Source organism: Oryx dammah, unplaced genomic scaffold, assembly GCF_014754425.2.
Source record: "Oryx dammah isolate SB20612 unplaced genomic scaffold, SCBI_Odam_1.1 HiC_scaffold_29, whole genome shotgun sequence".
NCBI lineage: Eukaryota > Metazoa > Chordata > Mammalia > Artiodactyla > Bovidae > Oryx > Oryx dammah.
In genome coordinates, this window is record NW_024070213.1 from 8,298,970 (window position 1) to 8,317,862 (window position 18,893).

At 44.1% G+C, this 18,893-nt stretch overlaps 1 protein-coding gene across 4 annotated transcripts in view; it reads right to left on the bottom strand.

The window, feature by feature from the left end:
- Nucleotides 1-1,342: 1,342 nt before the first annotated feature.
- Nucleotides 1,343-18,893, bottom strand: part of TNRC6B (trinucleotide repeat containing adaptor 6B) — a 255,335-nt gene continuing 237,784 nt past the window's right edge. For all 4 annotated transcript variants that reach the window (XM_040233240.1, XM_040233237.1, XM_040233238.1 and 1 more), the window contains 4 exons: nucleotides 18,568-18,792; nucleotides 17,635-17,705; nucleotides 14,721-14,860; nucleotides 1,343-13,822 (listed from right to left, as the gene is read on the bottom strand). In XM_040233240.1, coding sequence (XP_040089174.1) covers nucleotides 13,435-13,822; nucleotides 14,721-14,860; nucleotides 17,635-17,705; nucleotides 18,568-18,792 — 824 coding nt within the window. In that variant the 3' untranslated portion in view covers nucleotides 1,343-13,434. The remainder of the gene's footprint in view (nucleotides 13,823-14,720; nucleotides 14,861-17,634; nucleotides 17,706-18,567; nucleotides 18,793-18,893) is intronic.

Below are 18,893 nucleotides of genomic sequence, written 5' to 3' on the forward strand. Positions count from 1 at the left end.
ACACAACTCACAGAGTAAACAACAAGGGGAGCGTGTGGCCAGAGTGACTGGGGGAGTGCAGAAACCTGGCCATTAGGATGGATTTCCCAAGAGGATGCTAAAGTCACCTAAGGTGACAGCAGAGCCCAGAGCAGTGAGGAGGGCCGAGTCAGAGGCTAAAGTCTTGACAGCCATCTTCAATTCTACAACCTGCCCCCCACACTTAGCAATTTATGCATTTTAAAAATAACCAAAATTTAAAATAAAGTCATTAGTGATAAAGGTCTTCATAGGTTTTGCAATGACCATCTCAATTCCACTAAAACAATACTTTCTTGGCATAGGCAGGCCCGCAAGGTGTTTCTGACATCTAGTTCACCTCCCCTCACATTTCCGGGTGTTTACATATTTTATGGTAAGAATTGAGTGCTATATGACCTACCCCTTTGTACAGCAGACTCGCTTAAGACCGACCACCTTTTCAGAATTCCAGGTGTCTGGGAAGCTGAGGCATTTTGGCATGGTAATTTTGGAATCCAGCCTTGGTTCCCTAGTATGGTGACTGAGACAGGTTTCGATTAAATGATGAAGTCACATGGTGTCCTCAGGGCAGTGCCCAGCTAATAGGAAGCAATCAGTCAGTGCTACCTAGTTCGAGCTGATTGAATTCTGCTGAGTTGCCGTTTCCTCATGAAACAGGCTTTGCTATAGTACTATCTGTTTCACTCAGCATTCTGAGAAGTCAGACACACCACCACCTGGGAATGAGACATTTCCTTCCATTCTTCCCCTTTGCTGTTCTAGCGGTATTGCACGATCACAGGTCTAACAAGGCTCCAGCAGCGAACGATAATTTAGAGACTGTTCAGAAGGAACAAGCTGGCCTTTAGTGTAACGCTCTCCCATCCCTCAGTGGTGAGTGCGGCAAGCAGGGCGAAGGCGCAGGCAAGATGGCTTCCTGTTCAGAGGTGGCACGTGGCTACCTTCCCAGGCTGTGGCAGAGCCCCAAGCACGCCTTGTCCTTCCTTCAGCTCCCCTCAAGTGTCCTCCCTCCCAAAGGCATAGGGGGCGAAAACGAGGCGACAAAAAGGCAGCAGAACCCGAATTTCTCTCAGACTGTCTAAACCCAGCAGCACAGCAGGTGGCAAGGAGCCTGAGCCCACCACTGACTGGTCAACCCTAGAACCCCGGCAACACAAACCACAACAAGGCGAGACAGACCAAGTGGAGGTCCTGTTCAGATGCTGAATGTCAGTCAGCTTTTATGTGTGGACCAGGGTGATAGAGAAGAGTGGAAAAAAATATAAATATTCAACACATGAGCAAATTAAATGGGCAGAAGAAAACAGGAAACCACAATAAATGCTTAGCAGCCAAACACATTTATTAGTCTTTTTTCTTTTTTTTTTTTCCAGGAACCCAAAAATATTTTGTAGTTATAATGTAAGCAACTGAGTTGCACATAATACAATCATATCTTTCCAAAATAAAATAAAATAAAAAACTAAACAAAAACAAAAATAAGCTGTTTAAAAGCCCAAAAAAAAAAACCCTTCAGAAAACTCTTATATATGCATTACATCATCTCTCAGTTTTAATGAAATGACGACGACTTAATTCCTTATTACTCAACCTGTCACAATCCAATAAAAGACCACCCTTTAGTTTTTTTTGTTTTTGACTTTTTTTTTTTTGAAATCCAGCATGAGAAATACAGTACCTGCTATGGCAAAAAATACACATAAAATGCAACTTTTCAGCTTATTTGTACATTAGTAGAGTTTAACATTTTATTGTTTGTTTTTTAAGTGAACCAGTGATTTTAAGTACCACTATACTAAAAAAGTAAAATAAAATATAGAAAAGGGGGGCCCAGCCTGCCATGCAAGTGCACCTCTAAAGTGCCTAGTTTCTGTGTCCATGTAAAACCAGTCATATGAGGAGCAATTTCAACAGATGGGAGTCTGATTAAACCTCTGTATTTAAGGAAAAAAAAAAAAAAGACAATGCCATATCCTCCCTTTTCTCCCCTCAAACTTCCTTAAATCCCAACATCCACTTTCTCTATCGCCCACTACAAGAGAGAAAAGAAAGCCATCAAAATAATATTGTAAAAGCTATTTCAAGTATAAGAAAAAAACAAAACACTTCTAGGTAACTTGCAGAGAGCATTAAAATTGTGCAGCCATTTAGTCACGTTTACAGGTTTTGTTTCTGTGGACAGTGTTTCAGATGAGAGGGTTTTTGCTGTACCTTCCTGTTACCTATTTGTGTGCAAAGTTGGAAAGCTGCCTTTTAAAGATCCAGCCTCTTTCTGATGCCCTCCTCTGCACCGTCTGTGAGAGGGGGCAAGGGGAGACGCGGGGGAGGAGGGGGCACTGAGGGGCAGCGCCGCCCGCGCCACCAGGTGGTGCTTCCCCACCTCTCCTCTGCCCCCACCCCAGGCCTTCACTTCTCTGGTTCACCATCAGTGACCTAACTCTCACTGCAGAGATTCCCATTCTTCAGTTTCCTGATTTGGTAGGATGTATTTTACTATGTAAACATAGCCCCCTAGGATTATGGAACCCAAAAGCAGCATATATCTCTCCATTCACATGGAGAAAGATAAAATAGTCCAGAAACCTCTCCTCAGGTTGCTTCTCTTTGTCTGGTTTTAGTTACTCAAAACAGGGAGGGCGTGGGATGGGCAAAGAGTAAGTCGTAAGCAAATAATGGGAGACTTAGGAGTGGGCACAGTTGAGCTGTTGCTTTTTTTCCTCCCAGAAAGTTTTTTTTTTAAAACGTTAAAAATGTTCCTGCACCTAAAGTCATACTGAGGTTAAGGCCAAGGGTGCAGAATCTTGTGCACGTGTCTCTGTGAGCACATTCACGGTGCATGCACCATTTTTGATATCTTCTGTGAGATCACTGGACACACTTTGGTCACTGGTGTGTGTGCAAAGGGTGGTGGGGGATGTGTCCCAGGATAGAAGTGCAGAGATCAGCAGAGCCCTTCGGGAGCGCCCCCTTGGGACACAAGGGCAGGAAAACCTCAGGAGGGACCAGAAGAAGAAATGGATAGAAAAAGGGCCATCACAGAGAAATAAAATCTGCAAGTTGACAGCGCCCAAATCAGAAGGTGGGTGGTGAATATGTGTGCATTTATTATCAAGTTTCTTCCCCTCAAAGGAAGTCGTCACTAGACAAAGATCAGGGAGCCCAACCTACAACGGGCTTCTTGACAGATACAGGGTTTATGTTTAGATGGCGGGAGCTAGGGAAGCTGTGAAGAAGCTATCTCCAACGATCTATTCTGATCCTGCCTCATGAGCTATCTCTAACGATCTATTCTGATCCTGCCTCATGAGCGGCCAAATCTAGGAGCGCAGTAGCTGACAGATCCTTAAAAGCAGCACTTGTTTAAACCTATTTCCCTCCACCTAATGTCAGCTTCAAGCCTCGTGGAGAGAGAACAATCTAAGGGTGCGAGCGCCTTTCAGGAAGGCTGTCCGCATGTCTCAGAGGAGTTTCCTTCCAAATAAGAAATCAACTCATTTCCAGAGCATCAGTGACAAGGCTATGAATTCTACAGCACAAAATTGAAATGCCAGGGACTGATTCTCTTTATGATCTACAGTTACTCAAAGTGTGTGTGTGTTTGAACCAAGGAAGGTTGACAGCTCAAGGTCTCAGGGAGAAAACATTCTGGAGTCCCTGGAGGTGACAGATTCCAGAAGAGAGCAATCCAGACACTCCCCACCCTGGACCCAGAGCTGAAATAGATGGCCTCTATTTCAAACAGGGTTTAAACACTGGTCTGCTATCATTGTGTGTGGAAGGTGATAGAGAGAATGCCATCCCACAAACTCAAGTCCACTCCCATGACCTGTTCTGCTCTTCTCAAACGTGAAAGAAAAAGAGCTGAAACTTCCTATGGCTTTAAAAAAAAATGTGGAAAATATCATATTTGGGGGTAATTTTCACAGCAAAGAAAACATTGCAAAAGTTATCCTGCTATTTACACATTCGTATTTTTCCAAGGAAAACCCACTGATGGCCAGAAAAGAAGGGGAGTTAAAAGGTCTACCCTGCAGGGGAAGTGGACCTGGAGGTATTGTTTTGTGTTAGCTGAAACTCAGAATTCTGTTTTTTGTGTTTTTTTTTTTTTTGTCTAAAGGCAATCTAATAGATTGGAACCCTGATAAGACCGTGCCTGTGCAGGCTCGCAGGGGCACGAGGAGACTGGTCAAGTCTGTTACTTGTTACAGTACTGTGAATGTCAACAGCAAAAGCTGCATGGAAACACTGTTTCTTGCTTTATTAGGACACTGTGTGTTGCCAAAAATGCCTAGACCAGAGCAATGCAGAGGCCACGACTCACTGCAGGTAAGATCAACGGAGGGATGCTGTCAGGACAAATAGGAGGCTGCAGGCTTTCAAACACCTCCCTGCTCACCAGCTACACACAGCATAGTAACTGCAGGGTGGCAGAGATGTCAGTATGGCGGAGCGGGAGAGGTTGGGAAAGAGAAGCCCCATTGGCCTGTCATGCAACCGTCCTCTTCTCCAGAGAGTTTCCTTACAATTAAATTCACTTAAAAACATCAAAGAAGAAAAATTAGAATGGAGCGAGGAGGTGGCTTCTGAAATTGACATAAAGATTAAGGTCAGCACGAGTGAGGCATGGTTTCCTGAGCTTGCAAGGGTTCTGAATTCAGCAAAGGGTGAGAACTTTTTTTCCAGAGAAAAGAGCAGTGGGGCAGGGTGGAGGGGCCTTCAGGGGCCTCATGCTGCACCAGGCTAACTAACACTGCACAGCTAGGATAGAGATCCTGGGCCACGCTGGTTGGTAGGAATGGCGCCCCCCAACCCCAAGAAGTGCTGGGCCGAGGCTCACAGGGCCCTGTATGCCTCACTGTGCGGACCTTACGGCTTGGCTTCTCGCTCTCACTCCCCTTCCCTGCCAGCATAGGGGTCACACCATGGACACAGAAACCGTGGAACAAGGATGCAAAGCTACATCCGTCCCCTTTCTGCCCTCTCCCCCACCCCACGCCCCCCTTTGCAGAATGCATAGTTACAATTCACGTTACAAAATAAAGAAGCAATGATGACCACATATGGGACCCCTTTCTTTTTTTTGAAAAGAAAAAAAAAATCCAACAACCTCTTCTTAAATTCAGTATCAAAATTCACATTTGCATAATAATACATTTCAAGGCCATGAGAGAGGACGGAGCTAGTGCAGAAGCATCGCCCCGGGTCTTCCTGAATGAAGCTGGAGGAATCTTGCGAGGGATTGCTTTCCCCTTTGGGGAGTTCTGAGGAATTATGGAAATGGCCCTTAGCATTCACTTGATTTCTCTTTAGGAGAGAGTGGGGAGAAGAGGCGAAATTGTTTAAAACAAACGTGAAACAAAGGAGGAGACGCTGTGGATTTCTAATGTTGAACTACAATGGTTCTGAAGAAATAAAACATGGTTTCTGATTTTTCACTTTTCTTTCTCAGACATGTCCAACTCATCCTTTCAAAAGCCTTTCCCTTGTGTGTAATATACCCTGTTCGCACAAACAGCAACATTACGTGACTTCCATTTGGGAAAAGAATTGCCTTCTCAGGACACAGACTCAAAGGGTGGCCACGCACTGCCTGCACTGTGTGCGGCAGGAGCGAGAAAATGTCTGCTCGACGTGCACAGATGTGCCACAAATCCGTGTTACCAGACTGCAATTCTCCAGTGCTTACAGGAAAACAAAAACTAAGACAGCCACAGCCACGCATGCACATATACACGGAGACTAGGCGATGCTGAGAGAGACGTTCAACTTGCACTCCTGGACTAACCCGGTGTCCGTCATCTGTGCACCATCACCTCCTCATTCCCTGTCCCAAGTCCCCGAACTTCCTCCCCATGACTCTGCGGTGTGCAACACTGATGCTACTGAAAACCCACGGCCGCCATGGCGGTGGCCCAGAGAAATGCTGACTTTCCTACAGACTAAGGGGACTGTCTGTTTTATCCCAATGGGTAGGTTCTTCCTAAAACAGACGGTCTCTGAACTCACAAAGGCACATTCAGAAATACTACACTTAGGAAATTAACTCCTTGGACAAAATTTTAAAAGGAGGTGGTGTTTTAAACACATTATCTTTTAACTCAGCCCAAGACTTCTGGCCAGACGTGCCATGCTGAATGCATCACTTGGTGAAAACTGCTACCTTTAAAAGGTATGTGATTTCTTCAAGGGTTCCAAAGGTTTTTTATGCTGTTTTATATAAATACCCTATCCACCTTTTGCATTTTTGGTGGACACACCCAAGATACAGTCTTCCTCTCCTTAAAGCTCAGCTGTCAGGCTGGTCCTGCAGTGTGGTGGCGGCTTGCCTCCCATCACCTCCCACGAGCCAGCTGCCGCCGCCCACCCAGGATTGTGCATGCCTTTCGGGAGCCCAAGGAGAAGGCCCTCCAGATGCAGTAAGAGGTCCAGGGAAGTGGGGGGCTGAAAGGGAAGGCAGGCACTCGGCTCCACAATCACACTAGAAGCCACTCCACAGTTACTCTTTAGCTGCTCACCAGCAGCAGTGAAGGAATTCCACTTTTTGAGGGGAAAAAAAAAAGACACAATCCGAGCTTGTTAATATTGGCTCAAAAGGGATCAATTCCAATTGGGAATTTACTTTCCAAGCAATGACTTATAGTTTGAAAATGAAACGGAGGCACAAAGTACTTTAGGGAAACACTATTTCTTTTCAATTTAAGACAGAACACTTGCCTCTTTCTGACCTTTCTCCTTCTGTGAACAAGTCAAGCATTTGTTACAAAGAAGAAACAACAGCTGAATTTTGCAGACTTTTTGCTCAGGGCAGTACCATTTTTCCTGGCATGCAGAGTTGTTAAAAACAAATTCAGATGCCCAGCTAGCTGAAGAGGAAACTATTTAAACTCTGTGAGGCAAACACTGGCAATTTCTATCGCTTTTGCTATTTTGGTGGTGGCTGGAGGTTACTACAAGAGATTGCCAGTTTAAAAACCACTCAAAGGATCAAATACTTGGGAATTACTCCAGATCTAGACCAAGCGACCGTATATATGAGGATGGCATGGAGACCCAGTTGGTGGGGAGTACAGCTGTTTCCTGACTGGTGTTCCCTTTACCATCCTGTGGGTGTCCAAGGCCTCTTCCTCTGCTGGAGCAGGCAGGGTCATTGTTCAATTTTAATTATGTTATTACTACGTTCAGAGATTCTTGAAGTTGATAATTATTCCAAATAAAGAATGTGTTGCCAGTACCTCCTCTGTCAAATTTCAGGTCAAGGAAATAATGCCATCATCACCAAAGGGGACTATCTCTGAAAATACACACACCTTTGGCACTGGCCATAAATCTACAGGCCTTATCACAGGGTGTGCACTAACTCTGGAAATAGAGGTAATATTCTATGTTTTGTAACAGACTGATGATGACCTTGATGACAGCTTACATACTTGCCTGTTTCTAGACTGTGTGGATACCCTGTACTTGTGGATAAGAAAGCAGAGAGTCTGTGGCACAGTCTGCAGCCCAGGGGGAGGGCAGCCCGTTTTCTGATTAACTGCTGAGGTCTAGAGATTGACAGTTCATTTATACACATGGGCGAGGCTATTTACATCTGCACTATCGCACATAACCTTATTTGTACACTGGGGGGGGGGGCGGAAACCAAGATTTCTCTTTGTAGTAACACTAACAAGTGTAGTTAATGCATATACATGAAGTATGGCAAAACACTGGAAGAAAGGTGTTTTTTTTTTTAAACCAGCTAAAAATGGATCTCTACTCCTAAGGATGTAATAGAGAAGTAAAAGCAAAGGAAAAAACCCAAACTCAGAACAATAACCTAGAGTGTTGCCTGTTGCATTCGAACTCTGAGGATGGGGGCGAAGGGGACCTTTTCTGCATAAAGACTCAATTGTTCCCGAATCTGAGAGATGACTATTATAGCCAAATCTGCTGAAAACATCCTGTTTACATGGCAGAGAAAAGGCTAGGCCTAAACCTTCTGCTCAGCACATAGACATCTTCATTCTATTTTGAGTCAAGATGGCAGAAGAGAGAAAAAAATAGAATGATCACAGCATCAGAGGTCAATATGGAATCTGGCTGTTAACTTTACAAAAACTGCCCCCTCCCCCCACAAAAGTGGTGAAAGTGAATACTTGTAATTAGTTAATAGCCTGTGGAATTTTAGCTTCTGCTAGCTATATTAACAACAGCTCTCTTCCAAATTCTTAAAGAGATTTCTCTTTTTTTCTTTCTGCATATCCTTACACACCACATTCAACCCATAGGAACTTGGAAGAACCCATTGCTAACTTATGCTACATTCACATCAGAAGAGGTGGGAAAATTCTTAGAAAAGGAGTCACAGCAATCACAAATCAAGCTGCTAAAACAGACTGAATGGCAACTGAGGCGTAATGTTGACTGACTGGGGGACACTGATGAAAGACTGTGCTTTGGAACTTTAACTTGCAGTGCTAAGTTAACATCTGTGAACGCTGTAAATGAGGAAGATAAAGGGCTGGGGACTGGGGACTCTGAGGTGCCACATGGACCATCCATTTCGTCACAGTGTCTCGGAGATCTATACTTTTTTTTTCTTAAACACCTAAAATTAGGTCATGGCACTGGATCTCAATTGCCAGGGGAGGTCCCCAGTCTGATGGAAGACTTCCCTTCCCCTTCTAGTGCTTTCTTCCTTTTGGCCACTCATGTGGTCAACAGAAACCAAGTTCATGATATTTGAGAGCTGGACACCCGGAACCTGGTAAAAACTGGAAAGCTCAAATGTACATGATCAAAATGTTCATAAAGTAAATCTGTGTAATGTGAGGTGACCAGCAAGCCCCTGAACCCATGCCATAATGTGGTGGAAGAAAAGATGCTTCCAGCGCGTTTCTAAGTGTCCTGAAGCCATCTGACCTCCCAGCAGAGATGGCTCTTGCCAAGGAATACGGTGGAAAGAAAAGTTTTTCTCTTCCGTTGTATCCTCACAATGTATCCTGTTCTTAGGTCACTGCCAACCAGTAAAGCAAAGCTTCCAGCAATGCGATAATGAAAGCGGGGCTTGGCGGGAAAGGGAAGAGACAAAGGACAAGAGCAGAAAAATAGGAACCCCTTCCTACTGGCCTGACACAAAGAGACGTTCCAAGTCACTGCAGCTGTCACTCGAGAAGCTGATGCACAGTGCCAGGAAGGCCCTTGGCATCCCACATAATCGAGATATAAAAGCGTACTTTTCATTTCCTTGATTTCTGTTGAATGACTTTGCATTTAGCCCACTGCCTCTGGGGCCCGTCCAGAACCACTCCGATCTCTGTAACAGGTGGGCATCTCACCGTCTGGAGGGACGAGACCACATGCACATACACACGCGCTCCCCCTGCTCAGGATGTCCGAGTGTATGTACGAAGGCACTAAAGCGGTTTTAGAGAAATTGCAGGCAGCAACCCCACCCACTCCCTTTACCTGTTGAGCTGGAGTTTCTTTCCCCACCGGGAAGCTTAGATGTTTAAAAGCAGCTGTGGTCATGCTTGGGAATTCTAACCCCTGGCCCCAGGAGGGAATACAAAAGGAGAATTCAACATCACCAAAAACTGACAGGAAATACTCCACATCTCTGGCTGAGGGATGGGGATAATTAAGCAGCAGATCTTCAAAACAGGAATTAAAATGAGCATAACAGTAGCTGGGAGCTAAAAAAAGTAAAAATCACTTGTTCCTTATTAGATTCTTCTACTATTTTCTCCTCCTCCCATAGCAAACGGAGGTAAGACACACATTCTTCATTAATAGAACAGTCCATAGATATTTTTCTTCTAGTAATGCCTACATTTAAAATTTGTTCCAAAAATTATTAACCTATATTTCCTAACTCTTTACATAGATTCTCAGCAATCCAACCGTAATATTTTACAGATTAGAGCTACTTTTTTTTTAAGCTGTTGTTTCTTTCTTCCTTTCTTTTGTTGCTGGAGTTGGGGAGACAGGGAGAAAGGTTCCTTTGAATAAAAATAAAAATTCCTCAGGGAGATTTTAGCTCAGTCTTAAATGGAAAGAAATAAAGTGATGGTAGTCCCATTTATATACACCAAACACTCTCCCATTAAATTATACATAATTTGAAATGAATCCATGATAGAGCTCTTATAAAGTTTAATCCTTCTCCCATATTTTTTAAGATAGTCAATTTACTTGTTGCTGCTAAATTGATAATTTTTTAAAAATATTTCTTTCTATGTGTTTTAAAATGTGTGATCCCCAGTATGACAATAACTTTTGGAATCTTTACTTTTTACATTTTTTTAAGTAAAAATTGTTTAAACTTTCTGAAGTTTCAGGAACTTGTAAAAGTTTATTAACAGGAAAGAAACGGCCGTCTATCTAGGATAAGATACGGTTAAATAAACCATCTTCCAAAACTGGCTTCCTACCCTAGAATTCCTGAGAATGCTTGCAAATTTTAAAGCAGGAAAATAAATGTTAAAAACAAAAACAAAAAACACTGTTAAATGCTCCCAGAGTTAGTCTTCATCTAAAATATATATTTATATGTATATATATACGCACTTTTTGGTCTTTTTTTAAGTTTTTAGTTTTTTTCCCTTTAAGCTTATGATGGAAGAACATTTTAGCTTCTCATGTTTATTTATTTTTTTTACATATTTCAAATCCCTCATTATGTCTTGTAAACAAGAGGGGCTCTAGCACCCGGCTTTCACCGTAGTATCGTAAGGAACTCAACTAACCCATAGTGCAGGTCAAGGAACCAACAGGCAGGAAGAGAGGAGGGTGGGGCAGGACACGGCAGGGGACCAAGAGCGGCAGTGGACAGTCACCACAGGCTCGTGTGAGCCTCCGGACACACACCTGGCCCAGGGACATTCAGAGTTAGCCTTCTGTGGGTATCTGAACACAGCTGCTCTTCAGCTGGAGGTCACCACGCATGGCAGGGTTTTGCCCTCCCCCACAAAGAAAGCGGTCGGTGGGGGCTGGAAGGAGACGTTTTGTGCGTGGGCAGAAGTGGAAGGGGCGTGGTGGCGATGGAACCGGAGGGCACAGTTAGTTTTCTACAAGGCATCCAATGGGACCAAACCAACGCTGGGAACTCAAGTCTGACCACCTACCCACGAAGGGCTCAGAAAGACTTGAGTGAGCCAATGCTCACTTGAGTTAAGTGTGTCAATCTCTTTCAAGGCTAGGTTTATCAACAGAGTAAGCCGAGAGGACTACAGAATTCCCATTCTTTGTCTCACAAAACCACTTAAATGCAAATAATTAGCTTCTGCCTTTTCCTATACACACCCACCCACCCACCCTCCCACCCACAGACACAAGCTATAAGTCAAATACATTATTAGGCATTGTTGTATCCTTCACTGAAGATGCTAAAGAAAGAAAAACTCCCTTGTCCTCACTAGCAGCAAGTTATGGAGGACAGTAGAGGTCTGCTCCCACCAAGGGTTGGAATGGGCAGGTATTTGCTGGTACAGAATGTCGGCACTTTATGTTAAACAGTATAATGCAGACTGGGGTGTCCACACACGTGCTGGCACGTCACCGGCACACGACCCCCCCACCCCCCGCCAGCCATCTGCTTTGTATAAAGGGGTACCCACCCCTTCAGGTCTGCTCTAACTCTTCACAAAAAGCAGTTTGATACATTTTGATTCCAACATAAGTACATACATGTTGGTGATAACTGTGGATTAAAAGTTGCCCCCTATTCGGCCCAGAGTACTACTACATTGATGCTTAAAAAAAAAAAAAAAAGTCTTTAAATACCGAAATAAAAAAAGCAACATTACATGGGAAAAAAAAAAAAAGAGGTCAAAACCAAAAAAAGGTGCAATACTTAAAAAGTCTTTGCTAAGTTATACCTGCCTAAGCAAAACCACATACACAGGAAATACACAACACAGAGAAACAAAAGGAAACGCTTGAAGTACACACTGGTTTAAGAACATTCGTTAAGTAAACGTTTCTGTCAGTGATGGCCCGGTGTTGTAACACGCCGCGGCCTGGCACAGGTAACGCTCAGCAAGAAGGGAGCAGAGAGGAGGAGCTGCAGATGCTTGCAGGAGGCTGCTCACAACCTTTTTGTTTGTTTGTTTTCATAAAATAATAGAGAACCAAGAGAAATTTTAAATTCAGCATTACCTGACTTTCCGACCAATTTCTCATTCCTGATTAAACAAGAAAGGGGAAATAAGTTTTTTTTTTTTTTGCATTTGAGACATCACAGCACTAAAAACTGTCTTATCATCTGTTCCCATTCAGACTAACAAAAAGGCCAGCATGAAATTGAATGGATATTCAGATGTGCCCAGTGGCCACTTACTTCCCAAAACAGAAATAAACACACAGTTGCTCCAAGAGGTACCTCCTGTTCTCCTGGCTTTGGGGACTTGGCAGTGCTCCACTCTACTGCTAGGTCAAAAGAAAAGCTATGGAAAACTCACTCCGGCTACTTCGCAGATGTAAAGGAACTCCCTGCTTTCGTCATTAAAAAAGCACTCTGTTCATTTCAATACAGCCCAACGGGGTGGCTTCAGCAGCAGCGGATCCCCGAGGTGCTCGTGCTCCTGTGTTCTCATAGTTAAAAAACAAAATAAAAATAAAAAGCAGATGGCCGGCCAGCCAGCCTGCGGACTGTCAGCAATGCAGCTTTCTGAGAACTCGGGGGTGGGGAGGAAGAGGAAGACACAGGCACACAACACACACACAGAGACCGAGAGAAGGATGCACGCGAATGCACATGAACACACGTGCACACACACACCAGAACGAGCATGCCTGGGCAGTTACATGTGCCAGAACACACTGGTATTTATCAACCAGCCAATCACAAAGTTTTTCCTTTTTTTTTTTTTTTTTAAGGTTTTTTATGTTTTTGTTTTTAAAGTGAGGCTCCGTCAAGTCTTCCCTCCCCCACCCCAACAATGCTTTTGAATTCCCCTCCCTCCCAAACATGGTAGACCTAAGGACGGAAACACACCCAGTGCAAACAAAGTTAAAAAGCTATTTTTTTTTTCAGTATATATGTTTCTTAGCAACAACTTCCATATAACATGAAAAAAGTGAAAAACTAGAAACTAATTTTTTTAATTTTTTTGTGTGTTTAAATTTAAATGGTATGTGTACTTGCTTCACATTGTCTTTCTAGGTTGGCGTTCATGATTCAAGTATTTCAAGAGTGATATGTTCTCTTTTTGGATTCATATTCCAAACGAAAAAACTGAAGTTAGAAGGGAGGCAACTATGTGCTCAGACAGTCTGTCAATGACCCACCTTTTTTTTTTTTCTCTCTCCGTTTTCTTTTTTCCTTTTAAAAATGTATTTATTGCAAGTTGAAAAAAAAAACGAAAAGGTCAAGTTAGTGCTGCTGCTGTTCCAAAAAAGGTCACGAGGTCAGAGTTGAAAGTTCTAAGTTCAGATTGAATCCGACCCTCCTCCCAGAAGGTCACCAGGTAGTAAAGGAGCAGGGCTGCCCATCCTATGAGGGTCTTCCACGGTCGGGACTCCCCACAAGCTAGAAGAGTAGTTGGGGGGGCCCCACAATGAAGCGCCGGCAAGATCGGCCCCGCTGCTGCCACCAGCACTGCTGCTCCACTGCCCGAGCCCTGTGGACCCACCGAAAAGATTCAGAGCAGGTCCGACGGGATCTGACTGTGTCTGGCCGGTCTCCAGGGACTGCCAGCCCGCGGCAGGCGCACTCGGGGTTGCCGCAGGTGTAGGGGGCTGAGCTTGTGCCAGAAAGCGGCTGACTTCGTCATCGGTGGCAAACTCAGCCAGGATGGTAGTGTTTCCCAACACACACCTGGAAAAAAAGGGAGGGAGAAAGCTATGCATCTGAGGAAGGTCTTGAAGCAGGCATGGACATGGAGTATCCTAAGTCCTCGCTACTCAAAGGAGCGTGTCTGTCACTGGCAGCTTCCATATCCCCAGGATTGGAGCATGTCTTTTAACCAGACCACCAGGTGACTGAGAAGTACTGATTTAGAGCAATCAAGTATCACTCAATCTCAAGATACCCAAAGACTACTGGACAACATGATGTAGCAACATCCCTTGGGATACAGAATCTGCTTGTCAAGTGAAATATTGGGCCTCCTTTTACCCTTGGAGGTAAAAGATCACAGCCCAAAGCATCAAGGTGACCCAGCTCCAGAAATCGGCAGCGCTGCTTCATCTCAGGGTGGGCTCACTGTCTAAGCCTCCCCATCGCTTGCTTGTTGTGTGTGTACCTTTCTATCGTGGCACTTGCAGCCACGGGGAGTCAGCTCCTCCCTGTTCACCACCTTGATGGTGGCGGGAAGGAGGATGGTCAGAGTCTGATCCAGCCCCACCTACTGTAGGCAGAACTAAGACCATAATATTTCATCACCACCCACGAAGAGGCCAAAGCAAGCAGCGAGATTCTATTATGAAAAAGGACAGCACTTACAGTGTCTCATTTCTAAATAGTGGCTTTGTTTTATGGTATTAAAATGTACAAATCCATTACTTTTGGAATTCTGATTCTCGGGTACACATATGACACCCGTGCTTACGTAGGCAGATGAGATCAGCCACCTCAGTATGCAGGCAGCTGGTCACGTGACGCCGCCGCCTGCGTGCACGTCCTGTGCATCCCTGTTTCATCAAGCACGTGCCTGGGTACTCACGTGAGCCTCCTCATGTGTGTCTGTCTCAGGGAAGGCAGGATGGGTACTCACATGTGCAGTGCAGTTTGGGCCTTGGCCGCCTCCTGTTTGGTGCTGTATCGGATCAGGGCAGTGCCCTGGGTTAGGTTCAGATGGAATGTCAGCAGTGGGCCATGCTGCATGCAGATGGTTCTCAAGGTTGACCCATCAATCTAAAGAGTAATGACAGTCATGAGATAAAAACTGGAGTGGGGTGGGAAAGGAAGTCAGGGGACCTTTCTTGTATTTGAGAGTGAGGAGGGGTTCCGGTTCGTAACTAACAGCCTCAGTCCTAAATCAGGTTTGGAGAGATGACTGAAGAACTGGAGACAGGGGAGCTGCACTGGACTCTCCTGAATATACTGCACTGAATACAGGGTCTTCAAAGCAAATCTCAAGACAGTCAAAGCACTGGGTTCAGATCTCCTGTGCCCATTTTGCAGATATAAAAAATGTTTGTATAAATACAGCTCAAAACAAAAAGCATACAATTCAACCTGTAGTCTGTTTTCCTTAAGAGGTGAACCTGTGTTGTTTGGTAGAGCCTTAAAACACAGAAATAAAATGGTTAACCAAATAAGAATTTAAGAAAACATGCAAGGCTCTGAGCAACATTATTAATGTAGTTTCTTCCTCCAATCTCACAAAAAGCTGAAGAGAAAGACACGAACAAGGAAGGCACTGCTAACCATCTGACAACACAGAATGCTGATGGATGCCCTCACTCAGACAACTCTGATGTCTTCCTCCTCCTACTCTGGCCATCCCAAGGACAGACTCCACTTCTGCCTACTTCTCTGTGCTCTCTGCTGCCCGCGGCCAAGGTGACCAAAGGTTACAGGCACTCACCCTATCAGACTCTCAGCATGAGGATGTTCAGCGATTTGGGACAACTGCCCTTCCTCATCTATGACGTTAGAGAACAAAACTGTTGGTTCGCTCTGGTCGATGCATTTGTATTCAGATCTTCACTAGGTTTACTGGAGATGCTCAGTCCAACCTTTTGGTTCATTTTGGGGGAAGGGAAACAAATCACTACTAAAACAGCCTTAAAAAGTTGTGTTCCTGGCAGCAGTGGTGGAAATACTCTGTGGTTTTACCATGGAAATCCTGTAGGATGAATAACTGCCAGTCTCACCATAATTCTTAATAGAAAATGACTGAAGAAAAGCTCTCAGCATTTATAAATGACAATTGACTATATCAGTATGTCAGTATGTGTCACAAGTGATTTCTCAAGATAGATCTCCTCTCAATAAGCTGTAGGTGATGACAAGTAAATTTATCCTGGTCCCCAAAGATCTGACCCTGTAACTTTCTTTTAAGCTATGGTTGAGATTAATGTGCTATTAGGTCTTTTGATTTTTAAAATGACTCAATTCTAATACAAACTCAGTCAAACCTTATATTCATTTATATACAAATATAAGTACCATTCTTTTTAAATTTAATTTTTAAATTAAAATTTTAATTTTAATTAATCAATTGGTCTAGTTGATTTACAGTATTATATTAGTTTTAAGTGTATAATAGTGATTCACAATTTTTATAGATCACCCTTCACTTAAAAATATTGGCTATATTCCCTGTGCTGTACAGTATATCCCTTCAGCTTATTTGTTTTATACATAGTAGTCTGTACTTTTACTATTTTTCATATAATAACACAGGCTCCTTTCAACACTGCCTCTCTCATCCTAACCATATTACACCCACCACACTGTGACGACTTAGAAATAATGAGGCATATATAGTTCTGAGGGTAGTTATATAAAATGTTCATACTTCAGTCAACTCTTAGCTAAATAAACAACCCAGGAACTTCAGCTGAGCTGATCAGATATGGAAATTAATCCAGACAGTTTCTCATGCTAACTGTATTTGGAAAACTGTCTCTCTCAATGTGAATCTTAAAATATGAGCCCTCGACTTACCCCTGACAAATAGGTTCACTGGGCAAATACAGAGGAGAATCTGTATTTCCCCACAGAGGATCATAATGCATGTTAGCATATTAAAGGGTCTAAGAAGTCTTACAGTGAAGATATCTGCTTCATTTTGTCTAATCAAGTATATATTTCAAACATATTAGACCAGAGACCTATTATCAGCCCATGGGAACAGTCTGGAAAATGCTGGCTTAGTAAGGTGTGAGTGAATCCATTTATGAATTAAATGTCAGACAATTCACTCAATGCATCAAGGGGAGGGAGGTCTAATTGACTTCTTTTTAACAAGGTGCTGTTAAAAGGTTGTGCTGGCAAGTCCAAATGAAGACCACCATGGGCTCAGTTTCCAGGGGTTCATTTCACTGAGTACTCAACACCTGCTGCTACAAACGTGCCAGTTATCAGGCAACTCAAGTGAAAGGGAGGGTGATCTGGTGCAGATGAAGCCCCACCACTGTAACAACAACCCAGAGAACACATCCCGGTGAGAGAGAATCAGTAATGCCATCGACACAGACAAGGACAGTGGATGGAAAAGCAAGAGCACACGTGTGGCATTTCAGTCACAAAATCCACACACTCCTACACAGAGCTTTATGGTGAGTCGTGTATGAATGAAGCACAGAAATGGTTGACAGGGAGCCTGAAGTCCTGTTGAATGAGCAATACAAAAACAGGTAACTTTTTTGCTTGGTTCCAGATTCTGACAGGCAGATCCACAAAGCAAGTTATCTCTGCTAAACAGAACTCATCAGATAATACAACCCTACACTCACTATTTATAAACTACCTGTGTTAACATCACCACGGAGGCAGGCATGAAGCTGAGTGGCCAACACCGTCTCCTTCCCGCCCTGGCTCAGAAGTGGGCTTTGGGCATTGGTTGGGGAGACTCACCAGGAAGTAAATGAACTCTCCCATCTGCTAAACCCCCACATCTCTGAGTGTCTCTCTCTTAATCAAGTCCCAGCCAGAAAATCCCAAGAAAGCATGATTACCTGTGGAGTGAGATTGTGAAGAACCAGCCAGTAACTAGGACGAACTGAACCACCATCACTCCAGGTAGAGGCTGGAAGCAACCAGAAAGAAAGATCAGGAAGAACGAACAAAAAAATTAAGACGGCCACACGTGAGAAACATTTTCATAGAGCCTACACACGTTTTTTCCCTCCTTTTACAAATCATCTTCTAGAACTTCCCTGGCAGTTCAGTGGTTAAGAATTCACCCTGCCACGCAGGGTTTGATCCCTGATGCTGGGAGGGATTGGGGGCAGGAGGAGAAGGGGACAACAGAGGATGAGATGGCTGAATGGCATCACTGACTCGATGGACGTGAGTCTGAGTGAACTCCGGGAGTTGGTGATAGACAGGGAGGCCTGGCGTGCTGCGATTCATGGGGTCGCAAAGAGTCGGACATGACTGAGCGACTGAACTGAACTGATGGGAACTAAGATACCACATGCCCTGGGGCAACTACGCCCTTGTGCTACAACTAGAAAAAGCCCGCATGTGCAACTACGGAGCCCATACACCACAAGGAAAGATCCCGAATGACGCAACTAAGACCTGATGCAGCCAAATAAGTAAATATATTAAAAAAAAAAAAAAAAATCTCCTTTCTGCTTCACTCTGACCTTCTTTATCCTGTCACTCAACAGCCAGTTCTCTTCTCCTAGACTGTGATCCTACACACTCTTATTTGCAAGACAACATTTTGCTCCCAAGGTTCTCATCTTTACTCCATCAAGACCTTGGGAGTTCTCAGGTCCCTGTGCCTTTATAGGCTGACTTCAATTTTCCACTCACAAGGTACTTTTTCCTCTACCTAACAACCATGATTTCCTCTCCTATGAAGACATCACGTCTTCAACTGTGTGTGAGCATGAGTCCCTTGTGCTGGAACAATGATGCTCCCTCGGGCAGCTCCTCACCGGAGGCGAGCCGTGAGTCCTGTGTCCCCCACCCCCTGACTGAGCGGGGTGCTGTGCTGCTCCAGGGAGATGATGGTTTGGGGTTGGTCAGACCAGGAGGCGGGCGGGGCAGCGGTGTAGTGTTCCTTGAGGAAATATGGTTTTTCCACATCTTGTTGGAGAGATGAGTGGGGTTGTGTCCTATGGGATCTGGGGACCATGTTGATTTATAATCAGGAAACTTTGCTGTCAGAAGAGAAAAGGAAGGAGGAAATAAGGTTAAATACATCAGTTTTGCCAACAAACACGGGTATATTTTACATATACACACAGATAAATACAGTTTT